This window comes from Babylonia areolata, chromosome 5 (genome assembly GCF_041734735.1).
Source record: "Babylonia areolata isolate BAREFJ2019XMU chromosome 5, ASM4173473v1, whole genome shotgun sequence".
NCBI classification, from domain to species: Eukaryota; Metazoa; Mollusca; class Gastropoda; order Neogastropoda; family Buccinidae; genus Babylonia; species Babylonia areolata.
Window position 1 is genome coordinate 38,191,387 of NC_134880.1, and position 24,577 is coordinate 38,215,963.

Consider the following 24,577-nt stretch of genomic DNA (forward strand, 5'->3'; position numbering starts at 1 on the left):
TCATACCAACTAAACTGCACCAAACGGATGATGACCTACATCTAAACGTGCCGACAGAACAAAATATCAATCGTCTAAAAAGGTATAACTACAAATCTCACTTTCAGGCTGGAAATGAAAAAGAATTTTTTTTTTTTAAAACAGGAAAAAGCAAACCAAACCAAGGGGGAAAACTGCACTTGTTCAAACGATGAACATTCAAACGCACAATCGATTCTGTACTCTGAACTCACGCTCGTAGTCAACAATGATATTGTCCTAACCATCATTTTTTTTTTTTTTTAAATAACAAATTGTGAATGAGGTGGAAACATACCCAGTCCTGACGATGTTTGGAATTGTGAGCATCTGGGGGAGACTACTTCTTTCACAATGGTCTATATCATAGTTTTCATGGCCAAAACGAGTAATTTCATTTTCGATGAAAAAACAAAACAAAAAAAAAACACAAACAAAAAAACCCTCGCACCTTCCAAGTAACTGTTCTGTTTCATAACTATTAATTATCTCGTTTTTCACACCATGAAAATTATAATGCAGACTTTTGAAAAAAAAAAAAGTACTCCGTCATAAAAATAGATGTATTTCTCCGAGTTTCCTGATTGTTTGTAACAATCATCTTCTTTCATTTGGAAGGGGGGGAATAAAGAACCGAAGAAAAACAGGTTTCAACCACAGTAACAATGTTTCAGCCACCACCATTAATCAAATAAGTGATCAACCACCCCATACACAACCGGTTTATCAAACGGATTAACCCGTTTTTGTTCTGTTTCTTTTTTTTGTGTGCATTTAATTTGCTTCAGGTTTTGGGGAGATTATTTCTGTTTGCACTAACGACACACACACACACACACACACCACTCCCCCCCCTCCTTCCCCTCTCGCTCTCTCTCTGGTTTTATTATGGTTCTTGTGCGCGTCGAGGCCATTCTTCAAGTGCGCGCGCGCACACACACGTACACACACACACAGAGTCATAGACACACGTCTAATACCACCTGTTATGAAAAGACGTTACACAAAAGAACGAACAGACGCTTGCAAACAAAAACAGAAACAACAAAAAGCAAAGAAATCAAGAGAGAGAGAGAGAGAGAGAGAGAGAGAGAGAGAGTGAGTTTAGATTCAACATCGTAATTTAAAGAAGGTACCACTATCATCAACCAAGAATTATCAGGTCTGTATTTCATTTTGTTTGTAAGTTCTCATCCATGAGTGAAAGGCAGTTCGAAATTTCATCATAGTTTTATGAAATACGCAAAAAGGAATGACCTTCAATAAATGTGTTGACCATTTTTTTTAAGCGCACCACCACCCACCACCCAGCCCTCCACAACAGTGTCTTACCCCCAGACCATGTGCTAGTGGAACAAAGTACCACCTCGGCTCATGGTTTGTGCTCTTCTAAGCATCACTATCCAGCAGTGCCACATGTACATAGTAAAACAGACCAAGTTATTTCCCAGCTACAGGCCACACACTTTTCATACCCAAGGTAGCTCAGCAGACTTCACCGCTTGATTATATATACTACTTCTTCTTCTTCTTCTTTTTCGTTCGTGGGCTGCAACCTCCACGTTCACTCGTGTACACACGAGTGGGCTTTTATGTGTATGACCGTTTTTACCCCGCCATGTAGGCAGCCAAACTCCGTTTTCGGGGTTGATTATATACGTTCAGCAGGAACCCAGTCCATACCAAAGAAGAAGGAGAGGAAGAACGAAGGAGACACTTCAGTCAGTAAATATGGAGGTTGTGTTTTTCCTTCCTCCTCTCACCTCTCCACCCCTACCACCCTTTCATTCATAAATCTGTCTTATAGTCGTGTCCTGCTGTGACCATCAGAACAGTAGAGGAGGGAGGCAACTGCTGTTCCGACTGTCTGAGCTAGAATGATATGATTTTCAAGGAAAGCGTCTCGCCCAACGTACATCCCTACTCTCTCGGCCAAGAAGGCGTCAGGACAGCTGGTGTTGGGATGGTCACCCAAAGGCCATCTAACCCCCGACGCTGCAGCACTAAGAGCCAGTGCAATCTTGCCTTTTAGTTTCAGTTACAGTCGTTTACAAAGACTAAGCTGTTAATGAATTCCCACTGTAGTGGACAGACGGACACAGAGACAATGCATGGGATATGAAAGTGGCATAATATACGTTTTCATTCATCACTGCTCGCATACGTCTTACAAAACCACTGCCACTTAGGAAAGAAATTCGAATCGAGGAAGATTAGTTAGGGGGGAAATGCTGACGGTAATTGTTTCATCATATTGTTCATTAGTTCTCCCATACACAAACCGGCATGTATAAACGTACCCATATACATGCATATACACATACATACAAACCCTCGTTTAATAACCTAATTTCACGGACCCATTTCAAGGGCAATTTTCGTGCATAGCTGAAGCGATTTGATCATGTTCTGGCCCTTTTTTTTAAAATAATTATTTACATTTCGTCTATATATGGGGAAATCATTGAACTCATTGTTTGTGTACTTGTTATTTCTCGCCTGGATTTCAAAATGCACGAACATTATCGTTTAAATGGATCCCAGAATTTAGGATACTAAAGTAAAAGAAATTCAAAAGCACGCATACATACATATTTGTGCATATATTGGCACATACACATTTTTGTTTTCATTGTACATAACAGAAAACCAGCAATAAATCATTCCAAGGTCGAAAATGCTGTGACATTAATCGATGATTCCTGTTGAATGCTTCGGTTCTGTTATTGCCTTTTAACGTTAACCATTCTGATTAGTTGGTGCATATATTTGAGCGGTATTAGTTAGTCTTCCTTTTGTAAAACACGGAATAAAGTACACAATCCTAATACACAGTTAAATACACAGACAATTCACAGTCTAACCATAGAGCATAGGTATATATTCACACACACACACACACACACACTCTCTCTCTCTCCCTCTCTCTCTTACACACACCGTCTATTTTGCCATAGAATCAATACCTTTAGATACAGACCTTATTATAAGATTAAAAAAAATCAATATGTATCAAACTACACCTATACATTTGGAAGTACCGTTATTATTATATCAGCAATACCCAACAGCACGCAATCTTGAAGTTCGCAGTACCAGTGGTGATTGTGATGTTTACCACAGACTGACCCAGAATACTAGGACTTTGTTCAAGAAAGTGGGGAAGACGCGCACTCTTATGTCGCTCGCTTGGTACAGTGTCCACGTTGTTTTCTTTTTCTAGGGCATGGGGAGTGGGGTGGAGGGATTGCATACCCAACCTAGAATACGTATGGCCAAACACAGCCAGCTGCTGACTGTAGAAGACATAGGTGCAGGCAGCGAAATCCTTTTGTCCACGGACAACCAAACCCTTCTTTTTGTTTTTTGTCTCGAGGGAAGGTGAAATTCGTTCATACTGCACATGGTCAGATGCTGTCACTTCAAGACAGGATTTAGGTTTGTGGCATGAACGTTTTTGTTTTTTTAAAAATTTTCTTATTCTTCGTCTTCCCGGTGGAATGATGTAAGGGGCTGGGTTTGTGTATTTATGATTTATATCGGTTATTTCTGTTCAAAGTTTACGATGAAATGCTTGGATGTGACTGTTTAGAGTGGGTCTGCCCTGAGCGAAATAAATACGAGACACTGATCATCACAGGTGTGACTTGCTGAACAAACCTTGGGACACACCTGGACAGACTGTTCCCGATGATAAGGTATGGTGGTAATTGGTGATGTCCATTTCTGCTCATATTATTGTATTCCTGATCCACATGCGTGATTCCCCGCTTAACGAAAGCAACAACAAGACACTAGACAGCTGGGAATGAGACTCTTTCGGTCGTACAGAGCCATCTTAAAGCTATTTTCGTGTCTGGGTAGCGGCAGTTGGCCGTTGTCTGACTGCATGCAGTATGAATGGTTTTGCTGTGTTGACTACTTGTTGACAAAATTGTGCTGCTGTGTTCACAACTTGCTGACAAAAGTGTTTCGCCGTGTTTACAATTGGCTGACATACTTTAGTTTTGCTGTGTTTACATCTAGCTGGCAAGAATGTTTTGCTGTGTTTACAACTGTCATACAAACGTTTTTGCTGTGTATACAACAGGCTGACAGAAGGTTTTGCTGTGATAACTGGCTGACAAAAGATACTGCAGTGTGTATAACAGGCTGACAGTAGGTTTTGCTGTGATTACAACTGGCTGACAAAAGATATTGCAGTGTGTATAACAGGCTGACAGAAGGTTTTGCTGTGATAACTGGCTGACAAAAGATACTGCAGTGTGTATAACAGGCTGACAGTAGGTTTTGCTGTGATTACAACTGGCTGACAAAAGATATTGCAGTGTGTATAACAGGCTGACAGTAGGTTTTGCTGTGATTACAACTGGCTGACAAAAGGCGATGCCATGTTTACAACTACTGTCAAAAGTGTTTGCCGTGTTTACAAATGGCTTTGAGAAAGTTGTTGCTGTGTTTGTAAATGTCTGACAGGTTTTGCTGTGTTTGTCTGTCAAAGTTTGCTCTGTTAGTAACTGTTGCTGTGTTTGTAACGGTCTGTCTGACAGAAGGTTTTGCTGTTTGTAACTGTCTGTCTGACAGAAGGTTTTGCTGTTTGTAACTGTCTGTCTGACAGAAGGTTTTGCTGTGTTTGTAACTGTTTAACAGAAGGTTTTGCTGTGTTTGTAACTGTCTGTCTGACAGAAGGTTTTGCTGTGTTTGTAACGGTCTGTCTGACAGAAGGTTTTGCTGTTTGTAACTGTCTGTCTGACAGAAGGTTTTGCTGTGTTTGTAACTAGGTTTTGCTGTGTTTGTAACTGTCTGTCTGACAGAAGGTTTTGCTGTTTGTAACTGTCTGTCTGACAGAAGGTTTTGCTGTTTGTAACTGTCTGTCTGACAGAAGGTTTTGCTGTTTGTAACGGTCTGTCTGACAGAAGGTTTTGCTGTGTTTGTAACTAGGTTTTGCTGTGTTTGTAACTGTCTGTCTGATAGAAGGTTTTGCTGTTTGTAACTGTCTGTCTGACAGAAGGTTTTGCTGTGTTTGTAACTGTCTAACAGAAGGTTTTGCTGTTTGTAACTGTCTGTCTAATAGAAGGTTTTGCTGTTTGTAACTGTCTGTCTGACGGAAGGTTTTGCTGTGTTTGTAACTGTCTGACAGAAGGTTTTTCAGTGGTTATAACTGTCTGAGAGAAGGTTTTTCTGTGGTTATAACTGTCTGACAGAAGGTTTTGTTGTGGTTGTATCTGGCTAACTAAACGTTGTTCTGTGTTAGTAACTGTCTGACAGAAGGTTTTTTTTAGTTTTTTTTTTTACTGTGTTTTGTAACTGCGTTTTCGACAGAAGGTTTTGGTGTTATTGTAACTGGCTGACCGATTCTGGTCGTGTCCAGTGTGAGCGCGCCACCTCCCATTGTGTCTGTCCTAACTCCTGGCCGCCCTGAGCAGGCAAGCGGGACAGTGGCGCCCCTTCCCTCCCTCCCTCCCTCGCTCGCCTCACTCCTCCTGGCGCCATTTCTCGGGCTTGGTGAGCGGCTTGACGATGAGGATGATGACGGAAGAGAGGATGGCCACCAGCAGGAACAACCAGAAGAGCAGCCGGTCCATGACGTGGGCCACCACGCGCCACTCCGTCACCACGTCCTGATGGTAATCGTCCTCGTCGTCCCGGTGCACCAGCACCTCCAGGTGCTGAGCGATCTGATCCTTCTCAAAGTCCCCTCTCCCTTCTCCTCCTCCACCTCCTCCTCTGCCCGGCCGGGTCACGGTCGGCTGGCGATCCCGGGACGGGCTGCCGGAAATGACGTAATAATCCCTGACCACGGCTTCCGGGGTGGAGTGCTGCACGTAGGTGGACTGGTAGGCAGGGGGAGCCTGGCCCTGGGGCCGGCCCGAAGACCCCGCGGAGGTCGGTCTTGGAGGCAGCAGCTTTTCGTGCGGGTCTGGAGTGGAGCGCCCAGCGTCCTTAGAGTCCAGGCTGGTCTCACACATCCGGAGTTTGGCGGCGGTGGCGTCGTCTGCTGTGGAAGGGGTGGTGGAACAGGCCGGGGGGCTCACCGTTGGCAAAGCCACAGTTTCCGGGAAAGCGTCACGATCACGATGCCCCGTGGTGGTGGCGGCGCCCTGTCTGACGACGTCACGCCTCAGAACGGACCCGTCAGGGGCAGCAGCGGAGGGGGGCACTGCTCGGTGCTGGGGACTGTCCACAGAGCCCTGGCTGCTGCCGACGGCGCGGCAGTTGACGTACTCTGCAGGCCTCCAGCGGGGATCCCTCCGGGCCGGCTGCTGCTGAGCCCTGGTCCCGCTGTCCCGGGAGGAAGACCGGTCAGCCGGCTGCTGCTGCTGATGATGATTATGACCACGAGAATGTTCGTCGTTGTTGTGGGACGTCACCGCAGCAGCAGCCGTCTGCGCCTGCGACGACGACGACGCCAGGGAGGCTGCGACGTAGCTGCCAGAGCCCCTGCTGGAAAGGGTGGCGCCCTCGCTGCGAGGTCTCTCCTTCCTGCAGCTGCTGCCACCGTCGCTGTGTAGTGCCTCCGAATGATAACTGCCTGCTTCTCCCCTGCTCGCCGGCGCTACTCCTCCTCCTCCGACTCGTCCTGCCCAGCTGCCACCCGTCATGACGATGCCGTTACAGTTCCCCCGACCCCTGCTGCCTCCGCCGCCGCCGCTGGAGGCCAACGATGAGGAGGTGGTGTCCCCTGGGCCCAGAGTGTTAAGGCCGATGAACTCCCTCCCGGTTTTGGCGGGGGCGGCGGCCGGGGGGTCGCCTGACGGCGGTGGCGGGGCGGTCTTGTTGAGGCGGGCGGAGAGGTAGCGGTATCGCTGGTTGACGTGGCAGAGGCAGACGATGGGCGCCAGGATGTCCAGCACCAGGGTCCACATCCAGCGGGGCACGCGCTTCTGGTGGGGCCCCACGTGGTGCAGCTGCAGCACGAACACTGTCAGGATGATGGACAGCGAGGTCATGGCCATGGTCACCGTCAGGTAGATACCTGCACACATGTAAACACACACACACACACACACACACAGGTAAGAGCATGCGCGCACACACACACACACATACACACACAAACACCATATGCACACACACACACACACACACACACACACACACACACACACACACGCACAAACACACACCACTGTCATTAGCATCTGATGATAGGTACATACTTGCACACGGGTACACACACACACACACACACACACACACACACACACACACAGTAGCACATACAAAGACACAAACGACACACACACACACAAAAGCACCTCCCCCGTGCCCCCCCCTCCCCCCTTGTCCCCCCTCCCCCACACATCACTGTCATCAGCATCTGATGATAGTTGTCGCAGTTGACTGGGATTAGCTGGGATTAGAAGAAATCCGCAAAAAAAAAAAAAGTAAACGGATAAATGCTTAAAAAAAACAACCCCAAAACAAACAAAACCAACAAAACAAAAAACAAACAAGCAAACAAACAAACAAAGCCAACCAACCCCCCCCCCCCCCCCCCAAAAAAAAAAAAAAAAAAAAAAATCCACCTCCACAAAAAACACGTTACTTATATTTTGTCTCATGACCTGAATACTCTGGCAACTGATGATAAGCATGAAAATAACCGACGTATCTGATTCCAGACGGGAATGCCTACATCTTTTTGACATGTGTCCCTACATATTATCCATTCAAACATACAATGATAGCAGATTTCTAATATACTCGTGATTCTGTAGTTGGGAGGATGTAGGTCTGTGTGCACACACCAACAACAACACCCACCCTAACAGTCCCACCCTTCTCCCCCCCCCCCCACCACACACAGAGCCTCTAACCCTCACACCCTCCCCCTGCCCCAACCCCGGAAATCACCATCACCATCGACCCACCATCACCACCATCACAAACCAAAGAAAAAACAATCCAAAGAAAAACAAAGTAAAATAAACACCACCATCACCATCATCACTATCAACAGCCCCCCCCCCCCCCAAAAAAAAAAAAAAAAAAAAAAAAAATCCACCAAAAAACCCTACCCCCAAAACTCCACTCCACCCGCCATACCCCTCCCCCCCCCCTAAAAAAAAAAATCCCTCCAATCCACCTCCTAAATCCCCCACCGTAACGTCAAAACCGAAGACTCCCACTCTTCATCCCCCCCACACAGACCCTCCCCCCCCCTCCTCACTCCCAACCCCCAATCCCTCGAAACCAACATCACCAACCAAAGAAAAACAATCCAAATAAAAATAAAATAAAACAAAATAAAAAAAACATCTCCACCACTATCACCACCACCAACAACAGCCACCACCATCCCCTCTAAAAGGAAAACAACAACAAAACAACAATAAAAACAAACACTAAAAGAAAAAAAAAATCGTCTCCAATCCAGCTCCTAACCCCCACACCAGCACCCACACACTGACCCCCCCACCCAAGTCCCCCCCCCACCCCCCCCCCAACACCACAACTCCCAGGAACTACGAACGCACCGATCAGCGGCACGAACTCAGACGTGGCGGGCATGGACTCTGCGATGAGCAGCATGAAGACGGAGAAGGCCAGCAGCACGGTGATGCCCAGCGTGATCTTCTCGCCGGAGTCCGGGGGCAGCCAGAAGCCCAGCAGGCTGAGGATGGTCAGCCACAGGCAGGGGAAGATGATGTTGAACAGGTAGTACAGCGTCTTGCGCCGGATGATGATGGTGAAGCGAACGTCAGGGTAGGGCTCCGAGCAGCACGCGTAGTACATCTGTAGAGGGGATGGCAGTGGAGTGGAGGTGAGGAGGTGAGGAGGAGGAAAACGAAAAAAAAATAAAAAAATTGCAGAATGGTTAAGACGCTGTGTCTGCCAACAAGGCTGGGCAAAACAAGGAGTTTATTTCGTGAGGAGGAAAAAGAAAAAAAAGCAGAATGGTTAAGACGCTATGTCTGTCAATAAGGCTAGGCAAGGCAAAGAGTTTATTTCGTGAGGAGGAAAAAGAAGAAAAAAAGAAAAGAAAGCAGAATGGTTAAGACGCTATGTCTGCCAATAAGGCTAGGCAAGGCAAAGAGTTTATTTCGTGAGGAGGAAAAAGAAGAAAAAAAATTGCAGAATGGTTAAGACGCTGTGTCTGCCAACAAGGCTAGGCAAGGCAAAGAGTTTATTTCGTGAGGAGGAAAAAGAAAAAAAATTGCAGAATGGTTAAGACGCTATGTCTGCCAATAAGGCTAGGCAAAGAGTTTATTTCGTGAGGAGGAAAAAAAAAAGAAAAAAAAAGCAGAATGGTTAAGACGCTATGTCTGCCAAGAAGGCTAGGCAAGGCAAGGAGTTTATTTCGTGTGGAGGAAAAAGAAAAAAAAAAGTAGAATGGTTAAGACGCTATGTCTGCCAACAAGGCTAGGCAAGGCAAAGAGTTTATTTCGTGAGGAGGAAAAAGAAATTGCAGAATGGTTAAGATGCTGTGTCTGCCAACAAGGCTAGGCAAGGCAAAGAGTTTATTTCGTGAGGAGGAAAAAGTAATTGCAGAATGGTTAAGACGCTGTGTCTGCCAACAAGGCAAGGCAAAACAAGGAGTTTATTTCGTGAGGAGGAAAAAGAAAAAAAAGCAGAATGGTTAAGACGCTATGTCTGCCAACAAGGCAAGGCAAAACAAGGAGTTTATTTCGTGAGGAGGGAAAAGAAAAAAAAAAGCAGAATGGTTAAGACGCTATGTCTGCCAACAAGGCAAGGCAAAACAAGGAGTTTATTTCGTGAGGAGGAAAAAGAAGAAAAAAAAGCAGAATGGTTAAGACGCTATGTCTGTCAATAAGGCAAGGCAAAGCAAGGAGTTTATTTCGTGAACCCCCTGGGGGCACTGAAACATTACATACATTCATCTTTTGCGCATAGTTATCCTGTAAATAAAAGTAGGTGAGGAGGAAACAGAAAAACAAAGTTTGCAGAATGGTTAATTAAGATACTATTATATCTGCCAATACAGAGTCCGTGAAGGGTCTGGGTTCTTGCGCCCTTTCTCCCAAGTTGATTAACAAATAGTAAAGAGTGGTAACTCTCTCCATTCACAAGGTACACAACTTCAAGTCAGTGCTGCTTACGCTACCGATTCAGCTAGCACACAGGTAAATAAAAGGTACATTGGAACAAACCCAGGCACCACAACACAGTACAACACGATACAATAAAAAAAAATACAATAGAACGCAATACAATTCAATACAATACAGTGCAATAACACACAACAAAACACAACACAACACAACAACACCAACACAAAGAAACAACGAGTCCAGAAAACTGGACAAGCAAAAGACCTGACTGACCTCTGTCCGCCGAACCCGGACGTCTATGAGTTCCCACTCCCCACTGAAGACGTAATTGGTCAGGTCCACTTTGGCTGAGCGGTTAGTGATGTCCACTTGAAATCCATCGTAAGTCCAGGATCCGAACTTGAGCTCACAAACCTGTGTGTGTGTGTGTGTGTGTGTGTGTGTGTGTGTGTGTGTGTGTGTGTGTGGTGAGAAACACAAAACACAAAACATTGCAGCAGGATGAAACGCTTACAGTCAAGAGCGGAAGACTGCGAAACCACAGCCCAATAATTCAGTTCAGTTCAGTTGCTCAAAAAGGAGGCGTCACTGCGTTCGAACAAAATCCATATACGCTGCTACACCACATCTGCTAAGCAGAGGTGCCTGACCAGCAGCGTAACCCCTTGGTACATTGAAACACAGTTATCCGTGTGTGTGGGGTTGGGGGGGGGGGGGGGGGAGGGTGCGGGTGTGTGCTGATTATCTGGTTGTGGTTTTCCGCAATTCATCTTTATTCTTATCTTATCTATTATAATCAATGTGCAGTATGGTAGGCTATGTTTATAATTATATTCAAATAATGTTTCTTAATTCTTTCTGTTTTTACATTAAGAATACTAGTTATTACCAGTGTGTGGATGTATATATGGAACGATGTATGTGATATTTTTTACATTTGTATCTTCGTAATATTTGTATGGGCTGTTGTTTGGCTTTTACAGTTATGGTCCCCATGTTGTTTACTTGTCTATGTTGTGATAATGCACCTGACCAAATTTCTCCAGTTGGAGATAATAAAGTTATTCTTATCTTATCTTATCTTGCGTTTGGCCAGGCCTTGAGGAAAAATGATAATGAAAAATGAAATGCTGATACCTAGCTACCAACCAACCAGCTAACCGACCAACCAACTAACTAACTAACTAAATCAAGCATGCAAAGCACAGAAGAGAGAGAAATGGCAGCTTCCGTTCTAATACTTGAAAGTCTGATAACAAAACCAATATTGGAAAATCATTTACAAATATCTTTTGGGGACAAGAGAAAACACGTGATATACATTAATATATATATATATATATATATATATATATATATATATATATATATATGTATACATACATATATATACATCTCTCTCTCTCTCTCTCTCTCTCTGTGTGTGTGTGTGTGTGTGTGTGTGTGTGTGTGTGTGTGTACATACGCGCGTACCAACCTTCCCCAACCCCTTCGCCTTTCATCATATTCACATCTACACTCCCAACCCTCCCCCACCCACCCACGCACAATCGCGCGTGTCCCGCCCCCTCCCCAACCCCCAACATACTCGCACACAAACACACATTCAAGGCTGTTCAGTTCAGTTACTCAAGGAGGCGTCACAACCTTCGGACAAATCCATAATTATACGCCACACCCCACCTGCTAAGCAGATGCCTAACCAGCGGCGTAACCCAAGACGCTCAGCCAGGCCTTACAATGCATTACATCTGTATTCATACAACAGGATATGAATTGCACAATTACACACACACACACACACACACACACACACACACACACACACACACACACACACACACACACACACAGAGAAAGGGGAGCTCACCCACCTGATCGTCAAAGGGGAAGTAAGTGATGTCAATCTTGCAGGAGGAGCGGAACTTGGCAGGGGGGGGCCAGAACACGTTGCCAGTGTTGCTCACCATTGCCTTGCTCTTCATGTAACCCGTGGTGAAGTCGTCAGCACTGCACACACACACACACACACACACACACACACACACACACACACACACACACGCACACGCACACGCACACACACACACCAGTGTCAATATATCGGACCACCTCCCCCCCCAAAAAAAAAGGACATGTTTTCCCTTTTCACACCTCAATAAACCAAGAACCACTAATGTTGGTGATGTATCTTTTATTTCACTATCTCTCTCTATATATATTTTATGGAAAACGTAAGTTTATCCCATGTACATTTCATTATGAGCTTGTATAAAATCAGATTCCATATACTTCAGTAAAGCCGTGTAATTATTAGTTTTTGCTGGAGCTGGACGACTGTCGCCTCTCAAAGTTTAGAAAACGATTTCAAAAATGTTGTGCTTACTGTGCCCAACTAATGCCTTTTACTGAGGAGGAGGAGGAGGAGGAGGAGGAGGAATTTTGTTTAATGTCCTGTCACAGATAGCGGTGATTGAAGACATTTTGGTATACATTGGGTATTATTGTTTAGTATTTGAGTATTATCTGTGTGTGCTTTAACTGACAGGTGCTGAGAACATCCCCTAGACATCTGTCTGTCAGTTAAGTACTTTTCTCAACTGTTGTTTTGTTCTTATTTGTTTGTTATTGTATTGTAATGTATTCTGTATACAAAGGCCACTGTGTTTTTCCTGCCTGCATGTGTACTTGTTTTCCTATCAAAGAGGATTGTTCTACGTAATTTTCCAAGATTTCGTTTTCTTTTTAACCCTTTCACTGCCAAACTCGCATTTATGCAGCAGCTAGGTAGAGGACCCATGTTAATGAAGGGTGACCAGATCATGGGTATGGTATCCATGAACCTACTGCTCTTTATTTCCGGTGGTAGGATAGGCCATATCTTCTACACAGCACAGGGGAAATCCCCAGCTATTCTTAGACACCATATTTTCTGTGTTTATAGCACAAGGGAATTTCGCACTCTAAATTGACTGGCAGTGAAAGGGTTAAGTGCGCCAAGTGCGTGCTGCTCACGGGGACCTCGGTTAAATCGTCTCATCCGAATGCCCAGATGCTTAGTTTGATTTTCAAGACAAACTTTGGAGAAGGGTGAGACCGGGAATCGACCGAAGACTCACCCCCGAAAACGGAGTATGGCTGCCTACATGGCGGGGTAAAAACGGTCATACACGTGAAAGCCCACTCGTGTGCATACGAGTGAACGTGGGAGTTGCAGCCGACGAACGCAGAAGAAGAAGAAGAAGATGAAAAGAAGAAGACCGAAGACTCTGACGGACACTATATTGGTAGATGAGCGTCTGAACTATTCTGCCACCTCACTAGGACCCCAGTGCTCTTGTTCTAGCTCTCTAACAGGCTCTTCACAATCATTACAAAACAAAAACAAAAAACATAAACAAAAACAACAAAAAAACAACAACAAAAAACAACAACAAATCCCCCCCCAAAAAAACAAAAAACAACAACAACAACAAAAAAAACAAACAAAAAACCCGGCTTACCCGAACTGTTGACATAAAGCCTTAATCAATACTATGATTTTATCCTGAAGTTCTAACTCCCTGCTGGGCTGGGGGGAAAAGATGGGTTAGTTTCTGTCCTGACAATAACTAGACTGTCATCTATCTCTGGGGTTTTCAATCAATGCGAGGAGGGAGGGAGATTATGCTTACTTGTGGGTCTGTTATCCAGGGGAGGGAGATAATGCTTACTTGTCGAAGACTGGGCGATCTGTTACAAGCCCAGAGCAGGCCAGGCAATTTGCTAGTTGCCCCCCCCCCCCCTCGCCCAGTCGCCCCCCCTTCCCCTCGCCCCCCCCCCCGCCCCCCACGCCTCCCACCCCCTTGTTTGCCTGTCTCTCTACTTGGAAGTCAATAATCATACCCACACACACTACACCACTAATTAATCAACGAAATGATAACGGTGTACGTTGGTGATCCATTCATTCTGTCTCATCGTACATGTTTTTTTTTTGTTCCTATCGTGTGAACGACCACAGTAATCATGTCTGCGCTTCTTCTGATCCAATCACCAACGCGCATGTTGCAGAAAGAGCCAATCATTGTGCGAACACTTTATGTTCCGGTCACGTTCAAGGCCGGAGGCTGGGTGGGAGAGGGAGTGAGACAGAGAGAGGAGGGGTGGGGGGTGGGAGGGGAGGGAGGGGGGTTGAAAGGAGAGTGGCTCTATCGGGGATGGAGACTCGACATTTTTTTTTTTCAGCGTTGGACAGCTGACTTGATGCATCACCGACGTTTACATAAGTTATTATTATTACTATTATTATTATTATTATTATATATTAAAAAATTGTCATCATCATCATCATCATCATTATTATTATTATTGTTGTTGTTGTTGCTGTTGTTGTTGTCGTTATCATTATTATCATCCGTAGTTGTAGTAGTAGTAGTGGTATCAGTTTTTGTTGTCCAATCATCTGCACCGTTTCTGTAGCATCAGTCCCAGGCCGATCATTCCGCGCGAGTCAGGCTTTGATAACCTTGCGTATACATATTTTGTGTACCGATCGACCATCGACACCGAAACTACCCTGATACTCAATAACCACAATCACCACCACCGTTACCATCATCATCATCATCATCATCATCGTCCCCCTCTCATCATCATCATGATTATCATCATCATCATCATCATCATCAGCAGCAGCAGCAGCAGCAAGAGCAGCAGCAACAGCTTCTTCTTTTTCTGTCGATAAAAGTGTAAACGTTTTCTACCGAATTCCCAATGCCTTTATTTGCTCATGTGACGTTTGTAACGCCTGAGCAAACAAAGTAAAGAATATAATAAAAAAAAAAAAAAACACACAAAAAAAACAGGCTTGTAAAACACACACATAGACCGCCACCCCCAACCCCAATCCCCCAGGCACCCCCCCACCCCCCATACAACCGATAGAATTTCTTGTGTTTTGCTTGTAATGGTTGGTTTTCATGTTGTGATCCCCCCCCCCCCTCCGCCCCCCCTACCCTTTATTTTCTTTTTTGTTCCCTTTGTTTCCAGCAAAAAACAAACAAACAAAAACAAAAAACAAAAAACCCCTACAGGCTTATTCTTTTACCCCCCCAAATAAGATCATTATTTTCAACTTGAAAAAGATATGCACAGATGCATGCGAGCACGCACGAACGCGAGACAAACACACCGGCCCACAAACTAGGTCAGTCAATACTCTGCACCCAGTTAGTGGATGGGGGGGGAAAAAAAAAGAAGAATAACAAATAAAATAAAAAACAACAACAAACAAACAAACAAAAAAACAGCATGAGAAAAGAGAGAGGGTTGATGGGGTGGGGGGGGGGTTGCGGGGGGGAGTGGGGTGTGTGTGTGTGTGGGGGGGGGGGGGGGCGGTGAAATGAAACTGCCTTCCACGTCATCCATCACACTGTCGGCAGATCCTCGGCAAACAGTCAGGTCACAACAGCAGGAGGAACGAGTTCCCCCAAATAATACAGTATCCTAGAAAATAGTCACGATGATTCGATCCGATCTCGACGTCCGAGATTTTCAAGACTTCAGCCTATTCCTTCCTTTCCTTGTACACACACAGAAAATGTGGGCTGACATGCTACCGGTGCAGACAGAATGTCAATCTGAGTTTCTGAAGTCACTGTCAGTTACTGTGGAAGGACGAAAGACGATATTTCATGTGTAATACATTAGGACAAGGAGAAAGAGAGAGAGAGAGAGAGAGGGGGGAGGGAGAGAGAGGGAGGGGAGGGAGAGAGAAGGAGAAAGAGAGAGAGACAGAGAGAGATGAGGGGGTTACAGGGGGTGAGAGAGGAGAGATATACACAGAGAAAGGGGTAGACAGAGAGAGAGAGAGAGAGACAGTGAGACAGATAAGGAGAGGAGAGAGAGAGAGAGAGAGAGAGACAGAGACAGAGACAAAGACAGAGAGGGACAGAGAGAGAGGGAGGAGGGGGTTGCAGGGGGTGAGAGAGGAGAGAGATACACACGGAGAAATAGACAGGTAGACAGACAGACAGACAGAGAGAGAGAAAGAGAGAGACAGAGAGACAGAGAACGAACGAACGAACGAATATTTTTTTTAATGAGGGAAGTGGAATAAGCATGTTTATACAGCCAAGGATGGAACTGGTCAACTTTAAAACAATTTGTTTTTTAATCAATGCCATTTTCATTCTTGAGGCAGACGCGAACATCCTTTAGATCAAATAACTACTAAGTTTATTCATAAACGCATCCCATGCCACGATTACCGCTCAATGAACATGACTGACAGGTTTAAAACTCCCAAAGCACACACATCCAGACTGTCTGAAATGTCTGTTTCTTTGGACTGCAACCTGACTGGGTGATAATCTTCAGCGTGACTGCACAATAAAAACGCTCAAAATAACATCGATCTCACAAAGTATTTTCGTCTTCAAGTGCTCGCGATTTACGTTTTCGTTGAGCTGTCCCCCGAATCACGTCATTAGTTTCGGTTTTAGTTTCAAATTTCTCAAGGAGGCACCACTGCGTTCGGACACATCCTTATACGCCACGCCACATCTGCTAGGTTGATGCCTGACCAGCAGCAAAAGCCAACGCGCTTAGTCAGGCAGACATTGAGAGCATGCATATATATATATTTGTTTACCTATCAGAGTGGATTTCTGCTACAAAAGGACAACACTCACTTTGCCATGGGTTCTTTTCCAGTGCGCCAAGTGCGTGCTGCAACACGGGACGTCGGTTCAACGTCTCATCCGAATGACCAGACGCGCGATGAATTTGATTTTCTAGTCAAACTTGGAAGAAAGGGCGAGAGGGGGATTCGAACGCAGACTCTCACGGACTCTCTGTATTGGCAGATGAGCGTCTTAACCATTCTGCCACCTTTTCCCATGAACGTCATAAAAAAAAAATATCTAGCGAGCATATTCAGCAGTAAGCATGGACGCTCTCGTGGTCTTGGTCACGCTCCTTGAAATTACTGAGACTGATAAACAAATGATGTATTCTCAATATCCTTGTCTATTTGTCTATCTCCTTTCCTCCCTTCCTCCTTCCCTCACTCCTCCCTCTCTTTCCCCCCCTCTCTCTCTCTCTCTCTCTCTCTCTCTCAACAGTTTTCCTCTCTTTCCTTCTTCGTATCTCTTCCTCTCTTACCTTCTTCTTCCCTCTCTCCTTCACGCAAAAGCATACTATGTTATTTTGTGGGGAATTGTGTATTTTCTATGCCATTTATTGTTCTTGTTGTTGTTGCCATGCAATGTTTTTTTAGTTCTTTTTCCTCCTTTTTTCAGTCTTCTTGTATTTCCTAGATTAGTTTATGCGTTTTCTTTACGAGGGTAGGATGAAAACAAGCCGATAAGTGCCTATTCCTTTTCTCTCAATAAAAAAAAGTTCGATTTCGATTTCGATTTCTCGTGGTCTTTAAAAAAAAGAAAAGAAAAAAAAGTGGAGTGATGGCCTATAGGTAACGCGTCCGTCTAGGAAGCGAGAGAATCTGAGCGCGCTGGTTCGAATCACGGCTCAGCCGCCGATATCTTCTCCCCCTCCACTAGACCTTGAGTGGTGGTCTGGACGCTAGTGATTCGGATGAGACGATAAAACCGAGTTCCCGTGTGCAGCATGCACTTAGCGCACGTAAAAGAACCCACGACAACAAAAGGGTTGTTCCTGGCAAAATTCTGTAGAAAAATCCACTTCGATAGAAAAAGCAAATAAAACTGCACGCAGGAAAAAATCCAAAAAGAAAAAAAAAGGGTGGCGCTGTAGTGTAGCGACGCGCTCTCCCTCGGGGAGAGCAGCCCGAATTTCACACAGAACAATCTGTTGTAATAAAAAGAAATACAAATACAAATACAAAAGTGTAACCGAACAGAGATACTGACGATAACTGGCTGTAGAGTTTTAACCCTTCTGGCTGGAGCAAGTGGAGTGGTGGCCCAGAGGAACTGCGTCCACCTGGGACGCGAGAGAACAGTGAGGGCATGGGATCGGCTCCCACACTCCCCAGAATTTTCTTTCCCTCCGTTAGACCTTGGCGGTGGTGGTGGTGGTGGTGGTGGTGGTGATGGTGGTGGTGGTGATGGTGGTGATGGTAGTGGTGATGGTGGTGGTTGTGGTGGTGATGAGGGTGGTGGTGGTGGTGATGGTTGTGGTGGCGGCGGTGGTGGTGGTGGTGGTGGTGGTGGTGATGGTTGTGGTGATGGAGGTGGTAGTGGTGATGGTGGTGATGGTAGTGGTGGTGATGGTGATGGTGGTGGTGGTGGTGGTGGTGATGGGGGTGATGGTGGTGGTGGTGATGGTGGTGATGGTAGTGGTGGTGGTGGTGATGGTGGCGGTGGTGGTGGTGGTAGTGGTGATGGTAGTGGTGGTGGTGGTGATGGTGGTGGTGGTAGTGGTGGTGGTGGTGATGGTAGTGGTGGTGGTGGTGATGGTTGTGGTGGTGATGAGGGTGGTGGTGGTGGTGATGGTGGTGGTTGTGGTGATGGTGGTGGTGGTGATGGGGGTGGTGGTGGTGGTGAGGGTGGTGGCGGTGGTGGTGGTGTTGGTGATGGTGGTGGTGGTGGTGATGGGGGTGGTGGTGGTGGTGGTGGTGGTGATGGGGGTGGTGGTGGTGGTGGTGGTTGTGGTGATGGTGGTGGTGGTGATGGGGGTGGTGGTGGTGGTGGTGGTGGTGGTGATGGGGGTGGTGGTGGTGGTGGGGTGATGGGGGTGGTGGTGGTGGTGGTGATGGTGGTGGTGGTGGTGGTGGTGATGGCGGTGGTGATGATGGTAGTGGTGGTGGTGGTGATGGTGGTGGTGATGGTAGTGGCGGCGGTGGTGATGGTGGTGGTGGTGGTGGTGGTGGTGGTGATGGTAGTGGTGGTGGTGGTGGTGGCGGTGGTGGTGATGGTAGTGGTGGTGGCGGTGGTGGTGGTGGTGGTGATGGTAGTGGTAGTGGTGGTGGTGGTGGTAGTTATGGTAGTGGTGGTGGTGGTAGTGATGGTGGTTGTGGTGAGGGTGGTGATGGTAGTGGTGGTGGTGATGGTGGTGATGGCTGTGGTGGTGGTGGTGGTGATGGTGGTGGTGGTGGTGGTGGTGGTGATGGGGGTGGTGGTGTGACTGGACGCTAGCTGTTTTGGATCAGACGATAAACCGATGCCCCGCGTGGTGCTAAGCTAGCAAGGTACTTAGCGCACGTGAAAGAACCCGCGACAAACAAAGGGTTGTCACTGGTAAAAAAAAAATCACCCCCGAAAGCGGAGTATGGCTGCCTACATGGCGGGTTAGAAACGGTCATACACGTAAAAGCCCACTCGCGTATATATAACGAGTGAACGTGGGGAGTTACAGCTCACGAATGCAGAAGAAGAAGAAATGGTAAAATTCGGTAGGAAAAAAACAAACGCAACTTTACTTTGATAAGAAAACAAATTTACTTGCAGACAAAAAAAAAAAAGAAAATAAATTTTTAAAAAGAGCGCTGAACTGTGGCTACGTGCTCTACCACCCGTGGATTGTAGACCCATTTTGACACAGAGAAATCTGTTGTGACAAAAAAAAACAACAACAACAACTATACAATTCAATCTTCCTCTTTCTTGGTTGTCCGTCGGGAGCCGACGATGACAAAAGGTCTGCGTACTCAGCTATGGCAGCGCATATGACTCCGCAGTCCCCCTCCCCAAAAAAAAGCTGGAAGCGCCCACAGGCGCCCACAGGTGTCGCAGAGATGGTCTGAAGTTTGGATACGATTCAATACAACATACAATACATCACAATACAATGCAATGCAAACAGTACGATACAATACGATTTGTCCCAAACTGTATGTTTGTTGCATTATCTGTTATGCATGTGTGTGTGCGTGTATGTGTGAATGTGTGTCTGCATGTTTTGCATTTATTTGCTTGTTTATCATCATTGTAGTGTTGTTGTTTTTTTTTTTTTGTGCGCTTAGAGTTGACTTCATCAAGATTTTGCGCCTTGTAAATATTATTATTATTAGTAGTATTTTTATGTATTTATCTATTATTTATTTAAAAAAAACTTATTTATTAATTTATTTTAATTTAAATTATTTTATTTTATTTATTTATTTATTTCTCAATGCCTGACTAAGCGCGCTGCTGGTCAGGCATCTGCTTGGCAGCATATGTGGTGTAGCGTATATGGATTTAACCGAACGCAGTGACGCCTCCTTGAGCTACTGATACTGATACTGATCCTTGTCCCAAACACGCCCAACAGCTATTCCGAGGTGCAGTTATTCAACGTGTCCAGTTTGCTGTACACGTTCACTTGAGAATTGAAAATGTTCATCGCCTTTTACTCCCTTCTGTTTAAAGAAAATAAATTATTTATGTCTTTAATTACGCATTAAAGTGACCAACCCCTGCAAAGGTATACCAAAAACCTTTTTCTCCACATCGTAGGCAGGCATCAATGTCCCGGAATTCAGAGCTTGATCCTTGAAGGAATCAGGGCATGTGTATTTTCCGTAGTGTGTGTCGTGATAGACAGACAGACAGACAGACAGACAGATGAGGACCTGTAGGCAGTCCCTCCGCCTGCCACCCTCGTCCCACACCCCCTCAGCACCACCACCCTCTGCTATTTAACAAAGTTAACAAAAGTCACCCCCCCCCCCCCCCCCCCCGATCCCCCCTCCTAACCCCTCCCCGGGACAAGTAGTGCTGCAAGACGTGCTTCACCAAACATGCCTCCTTCCAGACGGGGCTAAATGACAGAGAGGGCTGAGGACTGGGGACAGGGAGGGTTGGGGGTGAAGGAGCCCATGACGGGTTCATTGCCTCGAGGGGAAGATGAGTTGTTTTTCTTTGTCAGTGGTTGTGGCGGGACCCAGCGCCCGACTGTGTTGTCTTTCCATTGGACGGGTCGGCAGGGAACTCACCCAGTGGGGCAGATCCCGAGAAAACACCACCACGCCTGCTGCTTGAACCACCACTACCACCAGCATCAGACCATAGATAATCGTTACGGAGAAAACGAAACAACCGCGACAGGTACTTCCACCACATCTTTGCTTCTTTTCTCTGTGGAAAAAGAAAACCCGAAACTGAAGTTTCTGTTTGGAGAGAGGAAGTTGAGGGTGAGGGATTAGACTGAATGCTGCGGATAGGACAACATGCGTGGATCAGAGAAGGAAAGAAAAGACAGAGACCCATGGAGGAGGAAGACTGATGTTAAAATTTGAAGTTAAGAGAGAACGCTGGAGGGACCATGACTGGAGGAAGGTGGAGGCTGGAGACAGGGGAAGCCTTGGAACTGAGGTTGAAGATAAAGGTGGGAGATGAAGGTGTTCTTCCCTTCCCCTTCTTCTTTTTTTTTCTGTCCCACTTTCTGTACCCTCCAGTGCAATTGCTCCATGCCGCTTATTCCCACTGCACACACACCACCACGTCTAACCTTGTTTTTTCTTCACAGTCCTAGCGCCAACAGGCAGCCGCCAAGTTCAGGTCGCCAGGAGGATTTCTCCAACGAAGGCCATGAATTACTTGATCTAATTTGATTTGATTTGATATGAATACTTATACAGCACCTATCCTCGGTCGGAGAGCAAGCACTAAGCGCTTTACAAACTCGGGGTCATTTGCGCAACAGACTGCCTACCTGGGCAGTATCGACAGACGGCTGCCATCGAGCGCTCATCATTCATTTCCTGTGTCATCGAATCAGATTTCAGGCACGCACACATTTACACTCAGAAAAGACATGCAACATTTTACGTGTATTCTCTTTATATTTACCCCGCCATGTAGGCAGTCATACTCCGTTTTCGACGGTGTGAATGCTGGGTATGTTCTTGTTTCCATAACCCACCGAATGCTTACATCGATTACAGGATCTTTAACGTGCGTATTAATTCTTCTTCGAGCGTATACACACGACAGGGGTTCAGGCACTAGCAGGTCTGCACATATGTTGACCTGGGAGATCGGAAAAATCTCCACCCTTTACCCACCAGACGTAGTTACCGAGATTCAAACCCGGGACCCTCAGATTGAAAGTCAAACGCTTTAACCACTCGGCTATCGCGCCCGTCTTCTGAGTCATCTGAGTGGCTTTTACTTGTCCCTGTTCTGATTCAACAAGGTAAAGGCCAGTGAGGTAACTAGCTCCCAAAAGACGACAATAATCGTTTCTTAACCTCGTCCACACCGAGCCAGACTGAACACGAGTTGAAGTGAAGATTGCCATTAATTTTCCTGCACACGACAATCCCCATGAATCCACCGACACCGAAGACTTTGACACGTCGAGGTCACCGCCAACGTGGATTTGCTGTAAATACCTGGATACATGCTCAACAACAACAATACCACATTACTGCACGCAAAACAACAACAACAACAACAAAATCATCCAACCCCACGCTCAACAACAACAACAACAACTTTCTTTTACACTGCCCAAATTACTACAATATAAGAGAGAACACAATTGCTACTCTCCCTGTAAATAGTACAAACGTAAATACTTTATTACGAGGTGACCCAGTTATTCGTTCCCTTGAGAATGAACACGTATTCTTGACTGTGCAAGACTTTATTGGACAATCAAAAAGATCCAAGACTTAAAAGACACACAATGAAATATTCTCTGCAGTTATATTGAACATTTATTTTGGCGAATGACCCCGGTTTCCCTCTGTAATCTCTATCTCTCTCTCTCCCTCCACCCCTTACATTACTCCTTTGGTGATGTTCACTTTCCAGTGTATTATTATTGTTGTTACTATGTTAGTATTATTATCATTAATATTATTATTGTTGTCGTTGTCAGAGGAAGTTGCGGTAGTTTTTTTTTTTGGGTTTTTTGGGGGGGTGGGGGGGGGGGTGCGTTTTTTGTTGTTGTTTTCCTTGTTTTGTTTAGTTTTGTCTTGCACTTCAACTTTCTTTTCATTATCAAATAATGTGTGCATTTCCGCCATTGCGTTTGTGTATTGCTTGTTACATATGAACGAGCACGATATAAGCTGAGGCTTGTTGTTGCTCAAATTTTCTTAATTGAACGCTGTGTTTCACCTTTTTTTTTTCTTGATATTAAATTTTTTTTTAAACCAACAACAACAACAACTACGATGACACATTACTGCACGCGAAACAAAAAAAGTCACTCATCCCCAGCTACAACAACGACACCACATTACTGCACGTAAAACAAAAAAAGTCACTCATCCCCAGCTACAACAACGACACCACATTACTGCACGTAAAACAAAAAAAAGTCACTCATCCCCAGCTACAACAACGACACCACATTACTGCACGTAAAACAAAAAAAAGTCACTTATCCCCAGCTAGAACAACGAAACCACATTACTGCACGTAAAACAAATAAAGTCACTCATCCCCAGCTACAACAACGACACCACATTACTGCACGTAAAACAAATAAAGTCACTCATCCCCAGCTACAACAACGACACCACATTACTGCACGTAAAACAAAAAAAAAAGTCACTCATCCCCAGCTACAACAACGACACCACATTACTGCACGTAAAACAAAAAAAAGTCACTCATCCCCAGCTACAACAACGACACCACATTACTGCACGTAAAACAAAAAAAAGTCACTCATCCCCAGCTACAACAACGACACCACATTACTGCACGTAAAACAAAAAAAAAAGTCACTCATCCCCAGCTACAACGACACCACATTACTGCACATAAAACAAAAAAAAGTCACTCATCCCCAGCTACAACAACGACACCTCATTACTGCACGTAAAACAAAAAAAGTCACTCATCCCCAGCTACAACAACGACACCACATTACTGCACGCGAAACAAAAAAAGTCACTCATCCCCAGCTACAACAACGACACCACATTACTGCACGTAAAACAAAAAAAAGTCACTCATCCCCAGCTACAACAACGACACCACATTACTGCACGTAAAACAAAAAAAGTCACTCATCCCCAGCTACAACAACGACACCACATTACTGCACGTAAAACAAAAAAAAGTCACTCATCCCCAGCTACAACAACGACACCACATTACTGCACGTAAAAAACAAAAAAAAGTCACTCATCCCCAGCTACAACAACGACACCACATTACTGCACGTAAAACAAAAAAAAGTCACTCATCCCCAGCTACAACAACGACACCACATTACTGCACGTAAAAAAAAAAAAAAATCACTCATCCCCAGCTACAACAACGACACCACATTACTGCACGTAAAACAAAAAAAAGTCACTCATCCCCAGCTACAACAACGACACCACATTACTGCACGTAAAACAAAAAAAAGTCACTCATCCCCAGCTACAACAACGACACCACATTACTGCACGTAAAACAAAAAAAGTCACTCATCCCCAGCTACAACAACAACACCACATTACTGCACGTAAAACAAAAAAAAAAGTCACTCATCCCCAGCTACAACAACGACACCACATTACTGCACGTAAAACAAAAAAAAGTCACTCATCCCCAGCTACAACAACGACACCACATTACTGCACGTAAAACAAAAAAAAGTCACTCATCCCCAGCTACAACAACGACACCACATTACTGCACGTAAAA

The 24,577-nt window shown here is 45.4% G+C and overlaps 1 protein-coding gene across 1 annotated transcript in view; it reads right to left on the reverse strand.

Moving 5' to 3' along the window:
* Positions 1–5,081: 5,081 nt before the first annotated feature.
* LOC143282052 (uncharacterized) overlaps positions 5,082–24,577 on the reverse strand; it is an 870,172-nt gene continuing 850,676 nt past the window's right edge. The window contains exons 9-12 of the mRNA XM_076587494.1: positions 11,909–12,044; positions 10,308–10,448; positions 8,499–8,757; positions 5,082–6,994 (exon numbers count right to left, since the gene is read on the reverse strand). Coding sequence (XP_076443609.1) covers positions 5,493–6,994; positions 8,499–8,757; positions 10,308–10,448; positions 11,909–12,044 — 2,038 coding nt within the window. The 3' untranslated portion in view covers positions 5,082–5,492. The remainder of the gene's footprint in view (positions 6,995–8,498; positions 8,758–10,307; positions 10,449–11,908; positions 12,045–24,577) is intronic.